Source organism: Gallinula chloropus (genome assembly GCF_964237585.1).
Source record: "Gallinula chloropus genome assembly, chromosome: Z".
Classification (NCBI taxonomy): domain Eukaryota; kingdom Metazoa; phylum Chordata; class Aves; order Gruiformes; family Rallidae; genus Gallinula; species Gallinula chloropus.
The window spans coordinates 26,998,011-27,024,347 of NC_140089.1; the positions used below are offsets into that span (position 1 = coordinate 26,998,011).

Here is a 26,337-nt window from a genome sequence, read left to right on the forward strand (position 1 = left end):
AACACTGAAGCATAACTTTTTGTACCAAATGTATGTTCATAGTATCTCTTTTTGCTTCATCCTAACTTTACAATGGCTGAATTTTTCCCATATTCCATAAATAAGTATGAAATTACAAATGACATACCACGCATGTTAGGAAGAATTAGCAACCAAAAATGCCTGCATTATGAATTTGCTAGGCATCAAGATCACTGCTATACTAATAATGGCTTTGAATCTTGTTTAAGAGTATACTAGCTGTCATGTGCAGTTTTAAGCATATTTGTTGTGCATTAAAAATGTGTGTGTAGCACATCAAGTGAGCACAGATCCTACTTATCACTTAAGTTTCATTTAAAAATCCACACATCTAAATAGCCAAATACCAGACAATTCATTTTTAGTATCTCGTTATTTAGAAGCTATAAAATAATCTGCATAGAAATGTAATATACAAGGTAGGTGTCCAAACCAATTTGCTTAAAATTTGGGTATGGGTATTTAATTTTATTTCTTCTTCTCCAAGCAATTAAGTGTTAATTAGGGTACTGGTTTTAGCTAAGAGAGAGTTAAATGTCTCCATAATTGCTCATATGGTGCTATGTTTTGATAACAACTGTGTTATCAACACAGTTGACACAGGGATGTCTTTGCTATTGATTAGCATTGCTTATGCAGCATCAAGGCCATTTCTGCTTCTTACTCCACCCCACCAGCGAGCAGGCTGGGGATGCAGAAGTAGTTGGGAAGGGACACAGCTGGGACTGCCGACCCCAACTGACCAAAGAGACATCCCATACCATACAATGCCATGCTCAGCATGGAAAGCTGGGGGAAGAAGGAGGGGGAAGGACATTCAGAGTGATGGTGTTTGTCTTCCCAAGTTACTGTTACTCATGATGGAGCCATGCCTGGAGATGGCTGAACTCCTGCCGGCGCATGGGACGTGGGGAATGAATTCCCTGGTTTGCTTTGCTTTTGTGTGTGGCTTTTGCTTCTTCAACTGTAAAGCTACAGTACCTGTTCAAAAAAATGCTTGAATAGTTTTTACTTAAAGTAGCATACCTGATATGCTTCATGTGATACTGTAGTTGCTCCATCCCAAACAGCACTAATCTGTACTGTAACAGGTTTTCCCAAAGGAGATAACACTTTAACTCTGGGGGAATTCACATTGACTGAAACCACTGAAAATCGTTCTTGTTCCATGGGATTATATATCAAAAGGTACCTGCAAAAACATATTTGCCTAATTATCTTTCGGCAAAAAGCCTCCTCCTTCAGGTTTAACATTATTACACATAAATTTTACATACAAAGCATTAAAACAATGTTAGAACAACAGGTACATAGCACAACAAATATGTATAACAAAACCAGGAAACAATGGATCTTTAACATCAATTCGTGGCAGATCTCTTCTTAATACTATAATTTTTCCAAGCAATTCTGAAAACACTTTACAATAAAAATACGTCCATTTCCCATCTTAACTACTGCAGAATTGCTACTAACAGTTGTAAGCACAATTGAGATTTTTCAGGACAAAAAATCCACTCTTGCTTTCCCTTAAACATACTTGAGAAACAATGAAGTAATGATCTCAACCTACTGCACATACATATATCTATCTGATACATCTTCTTTACAGCAGATAGTTTCTATTTGCTATAAGGGAAGTTCAACATCATTTAGATTATAATTTAGATTATAATTTAACAAAACTCCCTCACCAACTGCCTGCATGTACTGCCCCTTTATTAGGTAAATAGGGAATAATTATTTTTTCTGTAAGCATATGCTTATTCTTACATTTGAACTCAGATTATGTTAGTAACCAAAAGAATCAGCCCTGAAACTGAATAGAGCATTTTTATTAGCATATATGTATGAGGGAGTTTATATTACAGGTTCATATATTACAAGGTATAGAAAAATAATAAACATTAATTGTGCCTCATACATCTGTAGGATGATCATTCTACTTCTTGTCTTTCCATTGCAAAGCTCAAAGAACACACTATTTACAACTGCTCCTTGAAGTTTCCCTCTGTTCATTTCATCCTTTAAAAGTGGTCTTTAACAATGAAAAATATTCTTGCCAAAATTTCTAATAACTTCTTAGATGCACAGCAGAACCAATATTCTCTTCAACCTCCTTGACCCTTCCCAGTGTAAAACAGTTTACTTCTTTGTGAAATCACATATTTCATCAGTTTCTATGATATTCACTTCTTACTTGTCAAATCTCTCCTTTCTTATAAGTATATTCTCCTCATTTTCTGCTCCATATTCTATGCAGATTCCTCAGGGTTTTGTGAGTGGTTTTCTTTCTTTTCCTTTCACTTCTTAACCTTGAAATTCAGCTACCAACCTTAACAGTCAAATCCAGAGGTATCTCCTTCCACCCAAACTAGAAAACTCATTCTGTCGATCAGATCTTTAAGTTAATCATCTGTAGCGTGAACCTGCTTCTATAATCTCACATTCTGACTGTTAAGCCTTCCAAGTTCTTACCCCATACACTCAGATGCTCTATTCTCCGTTACTCATTAGCTTGGCACTACAGTACAACTAAGGTCCTGCCAGCAAGTTATCTAAATAACTACATCATTTAATCTTTTCTTTTCCCCAACATTACCTCTAAAACAGACTGAGGGCAACACTTCTCTACTCATGCCAGAAGGAAGTGAGACCTCCCTGACACTATAAAGCCTGGCAGACAATGGACAAAACTGCTTAGATGATGCTCTGGAAATAATGAAACAGCAAAATTACAGGACTGAGAGGCAGCAGCAAAGTGCTGTTAATTAAGAAATACGAATTTAACCCCTCCTTATTCAGAGAGAGAGGACTTCTACACAATTTTGGTGTAAGTCAGAGAGGCTAAGCAAATCTACTACTAAACTATGCATGCAATACAAGCACAAAAGGAAAAATCTTCCTTCTCCATACTGATGAAAAATCACACCTTATCCCTGTCCATCCTGCCCTCTGTGTTTTCTTTGTACTACTACTCTAATTTTAACAACCACCGGTTTTGCCCTACATATTCTCAGGATCCTTATGAACCCAAAGTAATAATGGGCATTTTCCTCTTAAAGCCTGCATTGGTTCCCTCTTTTTTCTGCATCAAACTTAGGCTGTTCATTTTCAATTTCATAGACTGTCACTGCTAGCATATGACCTCACAATCAGTAGGAAAGTAACTTCTTGTTAGTTGAATAAACTAAAATCAAAGGCTATATTAGCTTTTCAAAATTTAGAACCTTTGGATTACTTGTCATACATAAAATGAGCTTCTCATGATTGTTATTTTTCTTTTAACTCCTTAGATTCTGTGCTGAAGTATTGTTAACTCACGACTTCTGTGCATAACAACTATTTTCCTTGCATATTAGTGCACCTAATTGTGGGGAGTTGACTTCTGACCACAACCAAAAGTGCTTTCAGATGCTCCTTTTTACCCCATTTCGTGTTGAAGACTCCTACATCACTAAATAACACATCAGTTCACCATATTCTTGGTCAGCTTTGGAATCTTTAAGAATTTCTTCAAGACTTTGTGAGAGCCCCCCTAGATCAGGGTAGGTCATTTTATACTTCTCCTTAACTAAAGATGTCTTCTTTTTTTTTGCATAAGATTTTAATTTAAATATTAATATACTTTTTTTAATAACAGCAGTGGAATCAAAACCAAACTAAACCAACACTGCTCTCAGTCTAGACCCCTTAAGAAGTAGGAAGACAACAAAAATTAGTGAAATATTTTTTTAAGAACTCCTCATATACTGTGAAAGAAGAGTCTAAGAACTATGTCAGAAACAGTACATGTCTAAAAGAGAATCCAACACCAAAGTTCAGAATATATCATCATTCTCATACATCAACAGAACATTAGAAAAATCTTTCATTATTTTTCTGTACAGTGGAATTCTCATTTCTTATGCCTCCATAAGAGAAGGCAATTCTTATGCCTCAATTCTTATGCCTCCAAGTAAAATGCTATCTTATGTGTACAATTAATTTCTAGTAATACCATACATCCTCATTAAATTTAAATTATCTGCCAAAGAAAATATTAATGTAAAAACATTTCCATAAACTTTGCTCACCTTCCCATTGATATAAACACATTTCACAAGTTTAATTAGTTGCATGACAAATCTACCCATGACAAAAGACCTTAGGAACTGCCATATTATCACTATGTTTCAACAGACTCCTTTTTTTTAATATTCAGATAGAACAAAGCTTTTGTACCAAGGTGCATGTTTTATGCCTTCCTGAATCAATGTATTTAAGTGTATTATATATATGCAGAGTAATAAGGCTATCAGATGAAGGTAGTAATGACAGGGTAGATTTTCAGCAGTTGAAATGCAGGTATTTTGCCTAGATGCTAGTATTTTGGCTTTAAATTTTCTTTCTGCAGAACTGAAGAATTTACACTAAGATATAATTCTTGTGCATATACAAAAGCACTGACTAATGTAATTAAATCTCATTCCTTCTGAAGTACCATTCAACTCCCACCCTTAAATAAGACTCCAATATAGCTATTTTAAATTCTACATGAAAGAAAATGTACATTTCACTGAAGCTTTATCATAACTGAGAATATCATCCACAAATGTGGAGTACAACTGCTTAATATATTGTGGTTACATTACACAGAGAAGTGACTTGACAACATGTAAACATTTTCTATTCTAGATTTTAAGGCAACACCATGAATATTACAGTCTTTCAGAAGCAACAAGCATATTTTCATTACTCAGATCACTTGTCTTTGTCAACAACACCGAGAAAATTACAACTGCTCATGTTTTTTCCAGATACTGGGGAGGGTTTTTAATACCTACTGGTAAATTCAGACAAAAAAAAAATACCTAAAAAAAAATCTTACTTTAATTACCATTAATTTCTTTCATTTATTCAAGAAATCTAGGAATTCTGAAAATATTTTAAGATAAACAGCATTGAAGCAACAGGAAATCATAATTTTCTTTAGATATAACTACAGTCAATTTATTCACAGAGACCACGTATTCTATCTGTGTATTGGAAGCAGGAGCAAACTGCTCTCAACCCCTCAACAAATGAGAAACAGGTGCAGATTTGAGCTCTTAATCCTGAACTGGATGCATCTCTGATGAGCAAATATTTGCAATTTGAGAAAAGCACCTGTTTTCAGACACTTTTGTGTGCCTGAATATATACCTTGAGGTTTTTTACAACTTACTTTCTGAACCTCTGAAAACCACAATAAGTATCCTTTACTTGTACAAGCGTTATCATGTTCCCTATATAACCTATAATATGCCATTAAGAAACCCTTCTCTCAAACACAACATTCAAGCATCAAATAATATTCTCCTGTAGTAAAAATTCAACTTGCCTTGAAACATTTCAGCTAGAGCTGTAAAAGAAAAAAAACATCTCCCATACATATTTTAAATACTTTATTTCATTATCAATAAATAAGTAATCTGGTGTAGCTATATTCACAGGCAAAAAGTGAATAAAGCTGATTTGATTTCAGCTTTGATCTTGGTCTCCTCAAGAATGCTATGGTAAATTTTTGTTTCTTAAACTGAAAAGTCACAGTATTTCAGACGTGGTTTTTTTGTGCTTAAACATATGGGCATACATATATACTGATACATAGAAACATTTACTGCTAATGTGCAACAGAATTACTTCTTCTAAGTTTCATTTAATGCTGCTTTCACAAGCAATGCATTCCAACTAATGTGAGAAAACGGAACATATTACTAATAAATTTCAGAAGGTTATCAGTGACAAAGGATTATCAGACCACTTCTTCAAGACACTTGGACTTGCAACAGAAGAGGACAACAGCTTTGGTTACTTAGTGGAGGATCTGTAGTCAAGTTTGCTTAGACAATCAACTGAGGCACTCTACCTCACACTGATCAGGTTCACTGGAATGTCTCTAACAAGCCTTTGCAGACAGATTAGAGCATTCCCCATTTTATAACACATCAGAACCATCTCACTGGGCACACATGTACAATTTCAATGCAAAGCTATGTGAACAGCCCCTTTGAAGCTGGTCAGTTTCCCTTTTCTATTACAGAGGCTAAGCTAGAAAACATCTAAGTGGTAAAGAAAGCAATACTAATACAAGTAGATACAAAGTTGATTAAAGATAAAAGCCATGAATTTCATATGAACTGAAATATCAAAGGAGTGGGAAGGCAATGAAAGGGAAGGAAAAAGCATGAATAGACATTAAAATTATTTGAGCCCTGAAGAAAAAAAAGCCTCAAGTAACTCGACATATGTAAAAATTCATAGAAAGTTAGAAACCAGAATTCAGCCAGAAAGGTATTCTGAGGTCTTGGCAGTTGACAGTCTAAAAATTTTAGAATTCTAAACAAAACTGAAATTCTCTAAACAAAGTCATCTCACTGGGATGATAAAACAATGAAAACTTTCAGACATCAAATGGGTGGTCAGAAGAGAATCAAAACTGTTCCACAACTGAAAACATGCAAGAAAAAATTACTTTGAAAGATGTGTAAAGAGTCAGTAGATAGTAATATTGTTCAAATAGTAAACAGTAATTTTTGTGAGGTCGAAAATGAGGATTACTATTTAAACTGTGTAAAGGGCTGCTTGCCTGGGTAGTTGCTAAAAGTACCATAAATAAAGAAAAAACAACCCAAGAAAGCTGGAGCATAACATATTCCATGAACTGACATTGCACAGGCCAAGGGTGATCCATGACTTCGGGGATGGCATAGAGAGTAAATGAATAGAGAGAACCAAGATGATCTAGTTAAAACAGGTATTTATCTATACATGCAAAGATATGCAACCTCCCTTGAAGAAAAGATTTTCATGGTTCTTGCATTGCTAGTCAAAAGTATGATTAAAGCAACATTCTAAGTAGAGGTCCTCTCATAGACTATTTTCCATACCTGAACAAGCATGCAAGCATTTTTGCTAATAAAGGTGAAAAGTCAAAAAGCCTAATTTTTCTGAAAATAAATTTCATATAAATACCATATATATACAACTTGGAGTGTCCTTTAATGAACTTTTTTTAAAAAAAGTTTTTAGGATACCATCTGAAATCATATGGTGGTTCTGTTCCCTTGGTTCTACAAAAATTGGACATTTTCTAATATATCAAGCCGTGTTCTTAACATTCCTTTAGGAACCATCAAAAGCCAACCATGCAGGCTTATGATTGTGACACTCTCCTTGATGGCACACTAATGTTTTTTTCTACAACTCTTCTAGCAGTTAGTAAATTGAGCTTTAGAAACTATGTTTCACAGCATTTTAAGACTGCTTTAAGTTCTATTCAAAATTTATATAGAAAGAAAGCTGGGTAACAGAGAAAGTTCTGGACAAAATAACTGAAAATCTCATGCATGAAAATCATGTGATCAATCCAGTTTCTGGAGGCACTCAAGTCTGATTTATGCCTGTTTTAAAACATACCTGCAGAGCAAAATTTTATTTAAAAACATCCTCATTCTCCCCTCTGCCACGAGTAGTTATTTCTGAAACGTGAAAAATTCTCCTGTTTACACCCAAATTATACTTTTTGAAATACATATTGATCAAAACACAGAATTCTGAGCCTCTGTGTGCCTTGAGCTACTGTCAATGACATTTGGTTCACAACTTTATTCCACTATGGCAAACCGTACCACACAAAAAAAAGGGAACAAAGAATGTGGATATCCATTTGTCAGTTAATTTTTAATTTAAAAGCCTGTAAGCCCCAAAGGAATTATTTAATGTATTTCTGAAGAGATATGCATGGATACTTGACCAATAATCCAAAACCAATTTTCACCCTAGATCATATTCAGAAAGGAAGCTAAACCAGTAACACCTATAAGATGGAAGAAGTCTGTATGAGAGGTGTTTTATTTCCAGAAAGGACAATACACGTCCATGTAAACCCATTAGAACTAATTTTCAGAAACACGATGTTAGGGATTTGGTATATTTCACAGAATCACAAGGTTGGAAAAGACCTTTGAAGATCATCAACTCCAACCATTCCCATCCTATGATAAACCATATCCCTAAGTACCTCATATCAACCCTTTTTTGAACACATCCAGGAAAGGTGACTCAACCACCTCCCTGGGCAGCCTGTTCCAGGCCCTGACAACTCTTTCAGGAAATTTTTTTTTCTAATGTCTAATCTAAACCTGCCCTGGCACAGCTTAATGTCATTTCCCCTTGTTCTGTCTCCTGTCACCTGGCTGAAGAGACAGACCATCGCCCACCTCTCTACAACCTCCCTTCAGGTAGTTGCAGGTGGTGGTAAGATCTCTCCTCAGCCTCCTCTTCTCCAGACTAAACAGCCCCATCTCCCTCAGCCGCTCCTTATAGGATTTGTCCTCCAGCCCCTTCACCAGCCTGGTTGCCCTTCTCTGCACTCGCTCAAGGACCAATATGTCCTTCTTATGGTGGGCACCCCAGAACTGCACACAGTACTCAAGGTGTGCCCTCACTAATGCCGAGTACAGGGGCACAATTACCTCCCTAGATCTACTGGCCACATTATTTTTGATACAAGCCAGGATGCCATTGGCCTTCTTGGCCGCTCGGGCACACTGCTGGCTCATATTCAGCCTGCAGTCAACCAACACCCCCAGGTCCTTCTCTGCCTGACAGCTTTCCAGCCAGTCTCCCCCAAGCCTGTAGCGTTGCATGAGGTTGTTATGTCCCATGTGCAGCACTCTACACTTGGCCTTGTTAAACTTCATCCTGTTGGTCTCAGCCCATCGGTCCAGTCTGTTCAGATCCCTCTGAAGAGCCTCCCTACCCTTAGGCAGATCAACACTTCCCCCTAGTTTAGTGTCATCTGCAAACTTACTGAGGGAGCATTCAATCCCTTCATCGAGGTCATTGATAAAGATATTGAACAAGACTGGACCCAGGACTGAGCCCTGGGGGACACCACTTGTGACTGGCCTCCAGCTGGATTTGGTTCCATTCACCACCACCCTTTGGGCCTGTCCATCCAGCCAGTTTTTAACCCAGCTGAGGGTCCACCTGTCAAGGCCAGTGACAGCCAGTTTCTCAGTCAGAATGCTGTGAGAAACCCTGTCAAAGGCTTTACTGAAGTCTTTTATAAATAATGGATACATACACAAATGTATACTATATATGCTACATATGGAGGAGCGCAGGTAGAAGGCAAGAGAGACAGAGGGAAAACCCAGAATTTTCCAGTATAAGGAAGTATCTTGATCTTAGCCTTCCTAAAGACAAGTGATCTGTTGCTACTAATGTATGCAGTTATTACTGTACTCAACACTTCTCATCAGAAACCTACCTACCCACAGTGAAGAAAATAAATGTACTGCACATTAAACATTTGCAGAGTTAACAGTTAAAATACCTAGCAGATAGCTCTTTCGTCAAAAGCGATGCAGAAACAGTCTTCCTTTTATAGCAATCTACAAAGTGCCAAAAAACAATTGTCAAAAGCAAAACCAACTTTTTATCCTGAATAGGAAATTCCTTTTGCCTATAGGACAAACTAAACACAAATTGCTGTGCTTGTGTACTACGGAGACCAGTTGGAAGCAGAGCTGCTGTCCATTAAAGCAACCAGTTCTCATACAAATATCAGGTAACATTTCAGGTCACTGGAAGATCTTGTATCCCTTAAGCCAGTCTATTTTTCTCATTTATTCCAGTTAGTCAAATAAAAGACAGTATGTACAGAACAGACTACCCTATAACCTTAGGCCATGCTGGGTACTACAAAAATGATCTCAAGACTTAATTCAGGAGACAAAAGGCAAATCTAGATATTAATAAGAAACCAACGGTGGACTAGAAGGTTGCTGTACTCTGACCTCTTAACCAAAATGAGAATTCAGTAGGACAACCTTTGACAAATAACCACAATCACTATTGTTGAGAAAGGTCCAAAACTGTTTATACTGTTCTGTAGTTCAAGCACCCAATTTGCTCATATATAATTAAATTTTTAATGACTTGATATTGAACAACATTTCTTCCAGTTACGTCTCCTTTTTTCCACTGCAAGCATAATACCCTGATTTCTCTTTGTAACAAACCTGTACGTACTTATATATTTACATTCTTCATTATCAGCCTTTGCAAACAAAATGGATGATACTCTTTCAGCTCTCTTTGGTCATTTTCTTCACATTTGTACTTATTTTATTGTTAAACCTTCTCAAAGCCTTCTCCCCAAAGTATACTTTCTAAAACTCGAAGAAGCCTTCATTACTCTGAGCACAGTGCACTAGTCCAGCTTGTGCTTTACACAGAACATTTCCATTTAAATAATCCAAAAGCAAAACTGCCTCCTGATACCATATAAGTAACTTTTCAGTTTGATCTGTAATGATCTGTCTATTTGGTTAGTCCCCTCGTTAGTTTTCTGTGTGGTGTGTAATACTTCCACTTCCCTGCATCATTTCATTCTTTCACCATGAAATATTGGTTCCAGTTTACAGATACATTTTTAAATTCTAATCCTATATAGACTGTTCATTCCCAGTACGACTTCCAAGTATCCTAATCTCTTTACATTCTAATCCATTAGCATGATTGTTAAAAATGAAATCACAACTTGTTTATGATCTGAACTAAAACATTTCTCGCTTGCTTTTGGCCTCAAAAAAGCCCCTGTATCCTGTTCAAATGGATATGCAAGGATATAAGTTGAATAGTATGTGATATCTGATATTTATCAATTAATACTTACTTAAGTAATAGCCAGGCAACCAGCAGTTGGTCTACTAACTGAGTCAAGGCAGCACTGGCAAAAATGCATTTATAACAAACTGACTAGAAAGTAAATGGAAGTGCAGAATTAAAACATGATTGCCAAATCTGCTTTTTTGCATTTCCAGTTTTAAATAAAGGGGATCTCATCTATTTCAATGTTCCTGTTTGGCTTAGTTGGGGATTTTTAATTTGATCTTTATGAGAATGAACTTTCACAAAAAGGTTTACCAAATTAAGTCAAAGTGTCTTTTAAACTGAATCAACATAGCCTGTTATATCAAAACATTTAGTTTCAATAATTGCTAGAGTTTTAATGTATATCTCCTCTGATACAGAAGATGATGAAACTATTAGCATTCATAACTATAAAATACTAGACATTTAATTAAATAGAAAAGACCTTTATGAGAAAACCTTATGAGCTACAGTCTCAGAAGTACTGTCACTGAAATTGGGGGCAGTGGGAATACAGGTGGCAGAATAAAAACTCAGGTAAAGCAAACACTTCTCTATTTAGTCAGAGAAAGCAAGTTCTCTCCAAAAGAAGATTCTAATGCCTTCCAAAGGGCTTTTCATTGAGTCAGTGAAGTCTAAGGAGACTTTTCAGGTTATTTAACTGGGTAAGATAAATAATGCTAGTATACTCCTCTACGTTACATCCAGCTATGCTTCTTGCAAATTTAAGAATTCTGACACAGATGTTAAAAAAACTCCAAAACCAATTTACATCTAAGCAGCAGCTTTTATAATCCAACTAAACTGTTTAGTACAGAACAGAATAGTAAGCATCTACATGTAATGAAATATTACTATATGATTTTGCCTCTTCCTAAACAGGGTATCTATTCCAGCATATGGAAAAAACCCCAAACATACCTGCAAAAGAATTAGTAGGAATCTATTCTCACCTTGAAATTACAAGTATAGAATATAAATTTGTGTTGCTTTCATAAGGTGTAAAAACAATGGTGGGAACAGAATCTCTTATCCGCATGTAAGAGATTTTCTTATAAAATCTCATTATAAAATCAAACCGGTGACATCAATAAATAAAAAGAGACAGTATAAATAACTAAGTTCAAATGAGTTCAGTAGAGTTCTGAGTAGTACAAAATATTATTACAGTGTAACAGCTTTTGAAGATATAGTTAAATGTGTATCTTAGAAATAGAACTATGTTAAAATTACACATTCTTTCTAAAAGCAGTAATGGCTCACCTTCCTGATTAATATACAAGTAAGTAAGAACAGTGATACTGTGCTTGTTAAAAAAAAATAATAAAAAAAATCCATTATCTTAGCTTGACATTTTAGAATTGTGAATCACTCCAGGAACGCCCTTCCTGATGACAAATCCAAAGTCAAACTTTAGATTTGTTAATAACAGCGAGAGAACGGACACACACATATTCCTATCAATCCCCTTGTATAGCTCTACAGATACATCTTTATAAATCCATTGCTCAGGCAAAAGGCAGGGAATCATTCAGACAACAGGCACATACTCCATCCCTTTATTCTCACAGAAAACAGGACCTTTTTGTGGCTTTCTCAGGAAAAAACCATGGAACACCCTCAAGAAAACAGTATTCATGATAAACATAGACAACAGCACAGCAAGAACTATAAAGTTTGAGAACACAAAAACCAACATCAACCTAAGACAAGACTTTTAAAATGTTATGTACCTACTACATACGGCAGATACATATACTTCCTATGATTTGGATGGATTGTAGTGGCACACATATCCTAATCTGGAGCACATAGATGCTCTCCAATTAGGGATAAAAGGATTAAGTCCAAAGGCACTATTTTAAATTTTTCTTTTACCACAAAGTTGTGAGGTGTTCTGAAGTCCAAGATGGGCTTGAAGCCCCCTGACTTTTTCAGGATCAGGAAGTACCTTCACTAAAATCCTTTCCTTGTTCCTCTTGTAGTGCAGGCTTTATAAATCTGCATTTAGAAGGGAAAAAAAATCTGGTTCAGAAGCGCAGAAAGACTTTTAATATGCCATATCACTTCAGTCTGTGCCTTGAGAGCCTTGGACTAACTACAGTATTGCCTCAAAGCATCTCCAGTAAAAAGGCTGAAGGGGCCAGTGCCTGAAAAAAAAGAAATAATACACAAATATACTAATATACTGAAAATATGTATCTTCTACTTCCAAAACTGCTTCAGTAAGTACATGCATACAATGCAGATCTTTAGTGGTATTCAGTTATTTACTTGCAAATTCCTTCACAATGATCACTTTTTGGTTTTTGAAAAACAAACCCAGGTTTTTTTTCCAGCCCTCAAAGTTATTCTACTCTTTCAGCATTTCATATGACATTTCTATTACAGCGTTTGCAGAAGAAACCATAAATTTCTTGTAACACCTACTTGTGGGACTTTTCAATTTCATTTTATAATTCTTTACAGCAACTGAAGCATCAAATACATTCACAATTTGATTGCACTGGGACTGCCAATTCCAACAAAAACTCTTGATATTCTGTGCATTGAACTGAAAATTCTAAAATTTGTGTGTTTTAAGAAACTTCAAAGACAAACTCTACAAATTGTATTGACTTATTTATGGGTTTAATTTTGCAACTGCAAATTTCAAAGACAGTCAGTAAAAAAATATTTAGAACAGTCCATCATTGGTTTATCAACAATAAGAGACCAAAAGCTGAAAGAGGTTTGATTTATAAAAATTTTTATCCACTGAAAAAGTAATGATTAGAAGTTTGAAAATTAACAACTTTTAGAACAACTTGAATTCAGAAGCATGACAGTGAAAACTAAGTTTTGAAAAAATAAAGACTTCCACACATATCTTTGGAGTGTAATTAATTACAGATCAAAGCTTGTTCAGTCTTAAAAATGCAACTTTATAGGAACTCAAAAAAAATGAAACACAGCTGTGATTTGCATCAAAACAGACATGCAACCGTTATTTATTCTTTTATTTTCACAGTTCCCAGGTAAACTTTTTGTGAAATGCCATCTGCCAGTGCAGGGAGTCAGTTCTGAGATAAGCTTGCATGTAGCGTAATCATCCAGTAAAAATGAAAATCTTGGAAAAACCTTACAGAAAATGTGGGAATTAAGAGATCAAGCTGCTGCAAACCCTTCCACACCCCTCACTTCCTCTCCCATTAGATGCTGTCAATGCAGAATTTGCCAGTTTTGATCATAAAGGTAGTTGCACATCTAGCATCTGCCTGTAAAGCAGAATGAATGTATCCTGGTTTCGGTTTTGCTCATTTTGAAGTCATCACTTTTGCCAGAATGGTTTTTGCTTTAATATTTATTTCAAGTTTACATTAACTGATATTTCAGGATTCAGATGCCTGAGTTACCCTCTATCTGTCAAGCATTTCATTGCCTTACAATAGCTCTTACCTCATGAAAATCACAAAGAAGAATGCATTTTAAATATCTGTTCAATTTTGCCAAAAATGACCTTGAGTTTACTACAAGAATGTTCCATAGTAGTTGCCGGTGACCTAAAATCTAGTAAATTGGGAAAGCAGCTGAACACTGAGATTTACACTTTAAAGTAATTAAAAAAAAAAAAAAAAGGCTGTATTCTACCTATGCAGCCAACATACTGAAACTAAAATTGCAGCTCTTCACGTATAATTTCAAAGTGGTTTTTCATTTTTTAACCATTTGCACTACTGTGCTGAAAATACTGAAAATTAAAAGTGTAATTTCTTAACAGAAGAAGCCAGTAGAATCTTCTGGCCTGACTGAATGACTATTCATTCTGTCCAGCTTTCAAAGTTATTAACATGAAAATTTCACTTTAACAAAAACATAACAAGGCTGTACATATCGTTTATTTCATCCAAGAAAAAGCTAACACTGTTGGGTTTGGGTTTTTTTCTCCTGGGAAACAAGCATGCTTATTAACAATGCATGAACTGCCACAAGTGTTTTTTGGCTTCATTTTAAATGTTACCATATTCGTGTTGTTTTCTTTAAAGATTTCCTCCTCCTTTGACAATTGAAAATACCCTTGTTTCAACTGTCTTTTTAAAAAACTGCTTCAGCGCATAACTAGAAATACATATGGCTCAGAAGCCATGCAAGCAAAAAAAGTAATTAAAATACCTATCACTAAAATCTCAAATGCTATCGGAGCATCCTCTCCTTGTAACTACATCAGACAACTGTTTAGATTTATTGTACTAACATGGCCAACACAGGTTAAAATAAAACAAACCAAAACCCACCACTGAACATAAAAGTTGCCAAATGCAAATATTAAAAGCTTGTCCCAACCCACTCACCTTCTAAGCTCAGAATGATACCGGTGTGAAGCTGTAATTATTTGCTCCACATGTCAGCTTTTCCTTCTGACATATCATGCCAACAAAGTTTTCTTCTGAGGCAAGTCATCCTTGCTGTCATCGTCCAACCAAATACCGTAACACACACACTGCTCTGCCAAGGATTTCTGACGTCTGTACATTATGCCTTACCACACATTAAACTTAATAACATAGCTTTGATTTCTATATTATAACACTCTGTTAAGAATACAGTAGGTACACCTGCCAAGCGTATTTTTGAAAAGGTAACCAATTTGCAAAAATCTTAAAGGTAAATCAGAATTTTCTCTGTCAATAAAAGATCACAAATTTTGGGCCTAACGATGAATGCAACTTATGCCAAAACTTTAATTGTAACTTTATGCCAAAACCTGCTCGTAGGTAATGAAATAACGATAGAAGATAATTCAAAATAGTCTGATCTATTTGGAAAAAATGAAACTTTCTTTTAAGTCACTACACTCCTTGGTGCTTTGACAGACCTCTGGTTACAGTGTATCCTACTTAGAATTAATGGATTAGGCAACCGGAGTATTTCAACTAGTGGAAAATATGTCTGTTAAGCTATTAAACTGGCCTGATATGGAGGCTATCATATCATTCCTCTACGATTAGCTGACAAAAGTAATTTGTAGGCAAATTGTAAGTATTGTTGGTTTAGCACTAAAAATAATCCTAAATCAATGATTTTTAAAAACCTTTCAATATCACAATTATCTTCAGTTCAGACAGGATGCCTTACACCATGCTTGTACAGTACAGTGGAGCTCAGTACTGAAGCTCCGCAGCAAGGCACAGGTAACATGAAGGTTCAGAAGCAAAAAGGAATAAAAAAAAAAAAAAAGGAAGAAAAAAAAACCAAACCCCTGATTGATTCCTTAAGGTGTCATTCAGGATCAACATGCTGTGCCGCCAAACAATACTACTACAAAATCAAAGTAGGTACAGACAGCCAATTCAATTTTTTGTTTATGTATCACATTCCACTGCAATGCCATCTCCAGGGAACACCGAGGACAGAAACAGCCCGGAGATCTTACCACTCACACTGCTGACATACCCTCAGGCTGACAGTTTAAATCGGATAGCAAGAGGTTCGAACCCATCCCTTCTCCCCCAACCCACAAGTCCAGTGAGAACGAGTCTTTTGCCATTTGACCTCAGGCAGACTGTTCTCAACCAGCAATGATTACAACAAAGGACAGGGCTCTCACAGAAGCATGATGCAGTATCTAATTTATCAGCTTTGTCTCTAAGACACACTGTAATAACTGTTAATTTCAGAAGACGACAAAAGTAGTTCCTTATCAAGTTGGGTATTATCTTATGAAAGCTTTGTTTTTTCATCTGCAATTAACAAATTTTTAAAAAGCATGCAGCTTCATTTATCAGTTCAAAAGGGTTTAGTGTCATTAATTGCCTCATAACTTCAGTACACAAATGCCTGATCATAAGACCATGTACTTCTAAACTGGCAGACTCACAACAAGATTTTAAATACTCTACACACCCACTTCACAGAAAGTTTAAGCATAGTTTAATCTATGAAATCCTATAAATGCAGCAATAGATCACTACAGAAAAGAGATACATGGGGTGGGGGGGGGCAATGTTAAATACATAGAAAACAGTACAGACTTAGAAGCCATTTACAAGGCACTTCTCAACTACACACCAATCTGGAGCTATACTTCATACTAGAACAATGACAAGAAAGATTCTTTTTTTTCCTCTTTTTTTTTCCATGTAATCAAGTTGTACTAGCTCTGCTGTATGGTCTTGTTCAATCAGCTTCCACTACTGGCTAGAACTTTCACAAGCAGTGAAAAGAACACAACTAAAAAACATCAGAAAGGCTGGAGGAAAGAGGAAAAAGCCTACTATCAATGCCTTTCATGTTGACAAGTATATTTGAAATTGACAATACCAACTCAGTAAAACAGGAAAACTATTAAATCAGATTAAAACTCCATTATTTTATAAGCTTCCCATCAGTAGTGTTCTTCTAAATTTACAGGTGCTATGAACCAAATTTTTATAAGAATAATTAATTTACAATACAGTTGTTTCTAAAAATCTTGACATGGAAGTGTGAAACTTCAAAAGGCAAAATGTTCAGCCACTTTAAGAAAAGCAGCACCTTGCAAGTTGCATTGATTTCATTTTAATCCCATGTAAAGATTGAACATTATAGACTACTATGAATAGAAAATAATAAAATATTACACTTCTGATAAGAAACACTATTTTCAATCTGCTGGTTCAAAAACTGAAATAAAAAAATCAGTTTGTCTTAGAAGCACCATAATCCTTAATGATAAAATTATCAAACTGAGTTTAAGATTATACTGAAATTTGCTTTTTACGTATTTGCTGGTTACCTACAAAACTGAGATGCAGAGTCATAATATTTGCATCCTAGATTTAAGCAGAAGTTACTGTCTCAGTTTACATACTACTTTTCACCATGCTAATAATGTTAGTGGAGATTCTGACTACAACCACACATAGAGTCAGAAGCCTAGAAAGACTAAACTCTTTTTTATAAGAGAAAACATTTGAAGATACAGATATTCAAATGAAAATTTCAACAGCAAAGGAAACATTAAGTATTGTGCACCTAAGTATTGTTTTGGAAGCATTTTCAAACAGGAAGTCATTATAAAAAAACAAGTTTTCAGGTACCAATACCAATATTCCCTTGTAATCCTTGTCCTCCCCTTCTCCATTACCTTTTCTACATCTCTTTTTTCTGCCTCCCATAATTCTGATTACATAGTCTTTGGAACATTAACCTCATCTTATATGACTGTACGGTATCTTCACAGTTAAAATTAGCAATTATCTATTAATATTACCTTATTAATAGGGTAAGAGAAGTGTAGAGAACAGCAGCAAAAGGCTGCTAGGACAGTATTAAATTTACAATAGAAAAGCTTGACATGTATCTACTTACTGTACAACAAAGAAAGAAGAAAATAAAAAAGCCAATGCCTGAAAAGCGTAAATACCAAAAAGGAAAAACTTAGACATCGCATACTATGCTGAGAGATATAGTAGAACAGTAGATGCAAACAAAAAACTGTATCAGGGGATAGAAGGGGCATGGGGGAAATTTCAACAGCTGACCTAAGCAAGGAAAGCAAAAAGCATAAATGCTGTCCTCCAATGACAAAGGAAGTATACAATATAACTTGCATCCAGTGATGTGTTTATATACAATATATATAATGCTCTCCAAGTGAAGATATCTGAGGGGATATTTTGAATAGTTAAAATATTTTAGTTAAGTAAATAGCTAGGCACCTGAGGTTTTGACCATTTTGGACAAGTTTAAGATAATCTATTAGCATTTTTCTAGCACCCTAAGAGAATACCTATTAAAAAGATAGCATGGATGTCTACATGGTTGATACAGAGACAAGCTTATATTAAAACTACATGTACACACACATTATATACATTTAGAGGACTGAAGACAGCTTCCCCAAAAGCTCACAAGGACCAAACTTCCTTCCTTTTTTCAATGAACCTGATTAGAATTTAACAGTAGCAGTTAAGTCTGACATTTTCATGAATTAGGCAAGTACACTTTATTAACTTGCCGCTTGCTGGGACTAGAGAAATTAAATACGTCAGCAAAAATAGCATTCACTACTTTTTAAATGAATCTTGAATCTTCTGTGGGCAATAGCTTGTATTACTTGATTTACACACACAGAGCAGCTCTCATATCCATACATCTTACTTTATTTGGATTAGTTGACTTTTAATGAAAAGGTATTTCAGGTTAGATACTGAATGTTCTTTGGGTTATCTGCATGTCAGTTTCAACTCTACAACTACATATAAACAAAGTAGTAAACCCTCTTAATACAATGGAAAGTTGGAAAGAAAAATACCCTGTTTTATCTTCCACTTGAACTTTAAAGACAATCCAACATTAATATATTGACATTTTTAGGCCTTATATAAAGTTTTTCTTTATATAAGTTTTCTTTTAACAGTGTTAATTGTATTTATATTTAATTAGAATTTGGTACTGCTGATCTCAAGCATAATTTCTTAAGGATTACATTGCTCTAAAAGGACATAGTAAACACACTACTGAACTTGCTACAGCTGAACTACTCCTGTGTGAGAAACTCCTAGAAATTGCTGTGTCCTCTTTCAACTAGAAACAGAATCATGGAATCATGGAATGGTTTGGGTTGTCAGAGACCTCAAAGATTACATAGTTCCAAGACCCCTGCTATGGGCAGGGACACCACTAAACCAAGTTGCTCAAAGCCCCATCCAACCTGGCCTTGAACACTGCCAGGGAGGGGCAGCCACAGCTTCCGTAGGCAGCATGTGCCAGGGACTTATCAGTCTCTGAGGAGAATTTTCTCCTAATGTCTAACCTAATTCTGCTCTCTTTTAGCTTAAACCCATTACCCCTTGTCCTGTCACTACACTCCCCAAGAAACAGACCCTTTCAATCTTTCCTGCAGGTCCCCTTCAGGTACTGGAAAGCCACTGTAAGGTCTACCTTGACCCTTCTCTTCTCCAGTCTGAACAGACCAAACTCTCTCTGCCTGTCCACACAGGAGAGGTGCTCCAGCCTGCTGATCATCTTTGTAGCCCTCCTCTGGACCCGCTCCAATAGCTCAAATAGTAGTATACAATAGTATTAACATAATATGCCAGACGACATTTTACTACTTTTTCACTTTTTTAATTCTTTTTTTAAGTTACCTTTATTTTTAGTTAAAGTTAAAAAAATGCGAAGTGTCACATAAACATACTAGGTAGGTAACACACTGGTAAAAGAATTTCAGACACTAATACGTAAATTATTTACCTTGGCTGCGAAGTCAGCTTTATAACTGTCTTGCGCGGCAAAGAATCTTGGGAAGACTGAACATCATCCTACAAGAGAAAATCTTTCAATTTGCTTTTGAACACACATAAATGTATGCTAGGTGAGCTGTCTATTATATAAACTTTCTGAAGTACAGAACCATGCTAGCCATACTATAAACAGAAGCCTATTTTAGTATGTTACACAAGACAACAAGCCACAAAAATTTATGAATTAAATACTTAAAGACGGAAAAAAAGAAAAACATTCACTTCGATCAATTAATTGAGAAACCTTTGCTCTTATTAAACATCTCATTAGATGCTCTTATCCAACTGTCACCCTCATGTTCTTATTTTTGCATACAAGATATCCTAACTGCACACTTCCTTCAAATTTTGCACACACTTTTCATATAATTATTCTTAACTTTCGCTTGATATATTTACTCTCTTATACCCTACACTTCTGTATATTTACCACATGGACATAGAGTTTAGTCTTCTGTCAGATCTTGCTGTTAGATTGTACATAAAGAAAATTTTCAAACCCCAAAATCTGAAGTGTGTGTATAATTTTTACGTAACAAACTGCTTGAAGAATTTTTTCACAATCTTGGTGAACTCTTATTTTTCACTAGTTTCTCTCATTTCAGCACAAAAAGGTAGTAACAAGCCATTGCTGCCATTATTGAGTCAGTCTTTAAATAAGAGAACAGCCAAGCCACTGATGTATTGATACAGTGGTTCAGATAATGGTGACAACTAGAAATTGCAGCTGAAGTATAAAGCTTCCAGTACGCCAGAGTATTCCAAAACATCCTCAAACCCTTTTTTCAAATCCAACTATTGTCCCTTAGATATAAGTTTTCTTTCTGCACTCAAAATAAGACTAACATACAGGGATGGTGCAATGCTTGTGTAGCCTTTCTTTCATAGGTGGGATCTCATCCTACTGATTGGACTATTTAGGGATCTCTAAATTTCTTCTAATTTTCAATGTACTATCTTCCAAACAATCTATTTTTTGTCTGTTTACTTATGTTGAGTCTGTAAAATTTACACATGATCTAAAAAGTACTCAATTGCCAGCTGAGAAAACCACGACACTTTAGTGTGCAACTAATAATTAAGAACAGCAGAAACACAGTGCAAGCAGTGTCACTCTGGAATCTTTCCATTATGTCTCACTTCCAACTTCCTTTTTTCTGGCTTCAAGGGCAATCTTCCCCTGGTTGTACCCACTATCTACTGGAACACTGCTATAGTCTCTTGCCCTGTTCCTTTAATCGTGTGGGGTTTTTTCCTTCTTCACCCCTCAAAGACAACAGCCATTCATCATTTCTCTTTCTCAATTCTCCTGGTATTCATTCTGAATGCCAATCACTGAAATGGGCATTCCATAAGTCACCAAAACACCATGATGGTATAAACAAGTGCCTTTGAATCTCCTACTTGCTAAGGTTTGCAAAAATTTTTTGTAAATATTCTCAATTTCTCCCATTAACGTTTTACAAATTCTACATTAAAAGCCTTTTGCTGTTTATCATATGCTGCGTTACTGTATGTCATACAGATAAATCGCAATCACATTTTTTCCCCTGCTTTATATTGATATAACAGATCAACTTAAATTTTTGCTTTTCATTTCTGCTTTTACAGTGGTAACAGCGGGTTTGCCTTAGTATCCTCCTAGGTGATATATACTTCAAACAGCAATGAGTACTTCTACAATCCAGTGATACTAATCCAGACTCATAAAGAACAGGAACAACGAAAGGTCAGTAAAACGTAGCAACACAACATCGTACAATATAATTCGGAGCAGAACTGAAAACTTCACTCCATTAATGACTTAAAAATTTCTTACTTTATCAAGGTGCACATTAATTTTGTTAGCCCTACCAACCAGGAGAAAATTACACATTTGTGGCACACACACAGAAGCCCATACATGCAGCACAAACATATTTGTATTAGTTTTGTGACTTTTTTAATTTTTAAACTCTGGGACTGGAAGAGTAATTCAAAGTATGAGACGTCTCACACATCTAAGCCAGTAGAATATATGTCACACTACTTATGTTAGAAGTCTGAGGTAATAAAGACTGTATTAATCCTACCGCGTTTAATGCACAAAGAAATTAAAGCATCTCGTTTCCTCTGTACTGCAGGTGTATGAACTTAATTAGACTACCTAGATATCACAATACTGCTTTGTTTAGAAAGTGAAGAAACTACAATTTTGAAAGAACACAGTATTAGCAAGCGTGTTTCTTCAAGGAGCTCTTCACTGTTAAATGGGTCTCAAAATAACGTCGGAATCTGTTGCTGACTTTACCATCTGTAGATTCATGTTTCAAGTAACTTCAGCTATGGAAAAAAACCCACAAAGTCTTGTCTAGACCTGGCCCTGAAAATTCATTTTGGTCTTATGTTTAGGACAGAAATTTTCCTGATCCTACATTTATTAAGTAAGAAGCAAAGTCAAATTACAGAACTGCATGCCATTATATATTCATTGATATCAACAATTTTTAAATTTTAAGAAAATTTGCACTCCTCCTTTTTAGTACGTAATTCATGAAGTCAAACAAAATAAACCCATTTACTTTAGATGTGTGCAGGTTTTTTTAGGATTCAATGCTGAAGTTTCCACTTTTTACCTTCCAATATCTTCAATTAATATGTGCAGTTACAAATACCAGATTTTTGAATATGTATTTGCAGGAAATTTCACTGACTATCCAGACCACTCAAACTGTATTGAAAAGTCATAGTTCACATTTCATTTTTTAAGAGAGTAACAAGAATAGCTCACCATCTTCAGCAATGGAGTTGATGTGTCGTAATTATAAGCACCTTTATCCTTCAGGATAAGAAAATGAGCAGAGTCAGTTATCACTTTCTTCAAGTTCATTATCGAATGAAAAAGTCTGTTAAAAATTTAAAGCCTTGGTTAGTTTTCAGTTGGTTTTACTCAATGTGATAATATCAAAATTTTAAAATGTTAAAGAACACAAAAGTACGAGTAAATGAAAAATAAATATTATTCTTCATGTCAATACAACATGAAATTAAGAACAGCTAGTTGCAAGGGGTGATCAGACTACAAAATGCCGAAATATTCTCAATTCCATTGTGTTCCTACCTTGCATACAGAAAAAGAGGTACACATCTCCACCCCACTGCTATGCTACAAAACATTCACCCTCAAAACACTAATCATATGAAAGTTTGTGGTTTATATATTTGACTTCCAGTATCTCTAGTACAGACAAGCCTGAAACAGTGGTCACAAAGATTAGATGGCCTCTAAGGACAATTAGAAAAATAGTCAGAAACACAAAAACTTCCATTACCACCATTACTTCCACTGACACAAGGTTTACAAATTATTGAATACATCTGTGTAACTTTATTTGTAATGTAAAGAAAGCCTTTATGCTACTCTTTCATAGCCAAGCACACTGCACATGCTTATACCTTGATTATACCTATGCTTTAACAGATGAAAAATTAACAAAGTCATGGAATTTAAAAATACTTGTCACAAATGAAGTGGTTTAAATCCAGTAATAGTATTTTAGTGGTACTTAAAACAACTTACTTAGTGGACACGCTTTACCATCAACCCTCTGCCATCAAATCAAATTTACTAGTGATTAGCATTCCAACATGCAACACTTAAAGCATGTTATCTACACACATACATATATCACACTCTTCTTCAAAAAATTTTCACAATACAGCAAGCAGAATAATTTATAAATACTGAGAAAGCACATGCCTACCACATATAAAAGCAATAAAAACCCACAAGATTGGCAACATGAAAAAGATTTCCCATATTGAAGACAGGTAGGTTACAGAGGGTGTGGCATTTTCCAAGGAATATGTGCTAAAATTAGCATGTGTCTGCGTAGCACAGGCAAATGTAAAATGTTCTCCTATACAATAGTTACTGCAGAAAACAATAGCCCTGTTCTTAAAGAACTCTGTACCGTGTCTACCCAGCTTCCTATGAAACATCAGAAATTTTGTCTGGACATCAAATACTTCAGAGAATTAAAAAAAAAAGTCATAGACAAAGAGCACGGATAATCAACTCCAACTGGCTCGTAAAATAGCACTACACTTTTGGTATGAGTATGTTGCTAGCTATAGCAAATCCAGATCTTTGAAATAAATACACCTGTTTTAAGAAAACATAGGGAAATTAAGATTTAAGTGTATATATTTATAATAGATTACCTAGTGCCATAATCCACAACTACCCAATCTTTAGCTGTTCCTGTAATAGCATCATGATGCTGAAAGAGTCCAAGGTTCTTCCGAGCTTCTGTCAGCAATTTATAGTTATCAACTGAAGGAAATACACTCATCTTCTCAGATTTACTGGACTGTACCAAAGCCAAGGAGTAGAGCACTTCAGCTGCCCTGGAATTGCAGAGAAGAATCAAATATTTATATATATTTAAAAATCAAAAAGCAACATTTTACCTGAAGAATAAACTGATGTTTTTACATCTTTCCTCACACTTAGTTCTGTTGAGTTCTTCAAACCATAATCTTGTACCTTTTAGCCTATTTCTAGCTTCAAACAGTTAAAAATCACTACTGCAATATCATCAACTAGTTTGACACCTTGCAATCTTCCTTCAAGGCTTCAGAGATGGAAAGTAGAGCTTTCAAATAGAAATATGAGAGCATAAAGTAATACACCATTTTCACAAATGTATTGAGGTACACAGATCTGATCTAAAAATGACACACTGCCTTATGGGAGGCATACAATTCCCATTTCAAAAAGCAACTTATTAAACAAATAAAATTATTTTAATGCAATATATTGATCTGTATGGTCAGTATTATATAATATTTATTCTGTGTTTACACTTTAAGGAAACTAAATTCTCCTTAAGACAGGCAGTTCATGCACCTGCTCACTATACATTCAACTAAACAGTGGAACAGTGGAATCAAAACCCCTTAGATGGAGAAGAATGCAGAGCTTTTCTTCTCCTACCTCTTGTGCAGACGTCTAGCACTAAAATATTGCCATTAGGTTCTCACTTCCCTAATGAGAATCTAAATTTACTTTACAAAAAATACCGTATAATTGCAAGGCATACAAAGATTACTGTAGAAATTATGGGAAACCATCTGTTAACATTTTTCCAAGCTCCTCTTCCTAAAATGTTACAGTTTTGTTTTTGTAAGTCTGAAAAGTGTTGGATTCCTTTTTGAACTTTATTGAGCTTAATAAAGGTTTCTCAAGTGTTTTAAGAAACCAGGATACAGGTTAAAGTTATAAAAAGTAAAGAAAGCACAATAATGTTATGTCCTTGAATCAAATGTAAAACTAACTTCTAGGAATACAAATAGATAGATAAATAAATAAAGGAAAATACATTAACTTTACATTTACCAAGGCTATTAAGTGAGTGCATATGTTTGTAATCAAACTATGTACAACCACAAATTTTAAAGTAATTTTCAACTTGGGTTTTCAGACTGCATTGATATTAACTGGTAACATGAAAAAAACTTGCAGATGTAGTCTGGTCTCTGGCACTATGCACCACATATCTGACAACCATGTAAAAACTGAAAGCAGCATGTGCCCAACTAAATTGCAACGTAAACACTGTAGGGGTAACAGCTCAATACATTTTCTTATTGTCAATATTTGAGGAACAACATGTGAAATTTTGCTCTTACAGGTAAGATAACTGCACAGAAGCTACACATGAAATTGTTAAAGGTTGCAGTATTTTGTTTTTTTATTTTTGAGGGTTTTTTAATTAGTAGTGCACTTAAGCTTAATGGCTGTGATTTTAATGTTGCATAGTGCAAATTCCTACAACTAGCATTCCTCCTACTTTGTTCTATTACAGCTTAACTTGCAAGGAAAACAAGTCTACTGTAGCTAAAAAGGCATGAGATGCACACTGATCTAGTGGATAACTCTTCTGAAAGCATTTTACCTCTTTGCAAAAATTTGATGAGGCAACTAAACACTGAACCAACTATGAAGTACAGAACACAAAAAATTTAGTCCTCAAAATCCATGTTAGATTTCCTTCCCCAAAATTCATCTCATTTTTTTTAATAGTCCATTATTTATAAAAAAGGTAACAACCTTAAACCAAAAAGAAATAGCATTAAGATTAAGCTGCATGATAAATACATTTTTAGTCATATTGCTTCAGAATTTCACTTTAAATCCATGTTGTTTATAAGGAGCACTTGGAACTCTCTCGCTTTTCATGTAAATAACAGATTCTGGTTTACAGATATACTCAGTACATGAGTCTCTTAGATGCAGAATTTTCCTTTCAAGACTCAATATTCTAAACATTAGAATGGTTCAATGGTCAAAGATGAAACACACTAAGAAGTGAAACCATAA

At 35.2% G+C, this 26,337-nt stretch overlaps 1 protein-coding gene across 1 annotated transcript in view; it reads right to left on the bottom strand.

The window, feature by feature from the left end:
- Positions 1 to 26,337, bottom strand: part of MAN2A1 (mannosidase alpha class 2A member 1) — a gene marked incomplete at its 5' end in the record, with an annotated part of 117,583 nt that overhangs the window by 39,611 nt on the left and 51,635 nt on the right. Inside the window, 4 exons of the mRNA XM_084278950.1 lie at positions 1,048 to 1,213; positions 19,924 to 19,991; positions 22,744 to 22,858; positions 24,177 to 24,362. Coding sequence (XP_084135076.1) covers positions 1,048 to 1,213; positions 19,924 to 19,991; positions 22,744 to 22,858; positions 24,177 to 24,362 — 535 coding nt within the window. The remainder of the gene's footprint in view (positions 1 to 1,047; positions 1,214 to 19,923; positions 19,992 to 22,743; positions 22,859 to 24,176; positions 24,363 to 26,337) is intronic.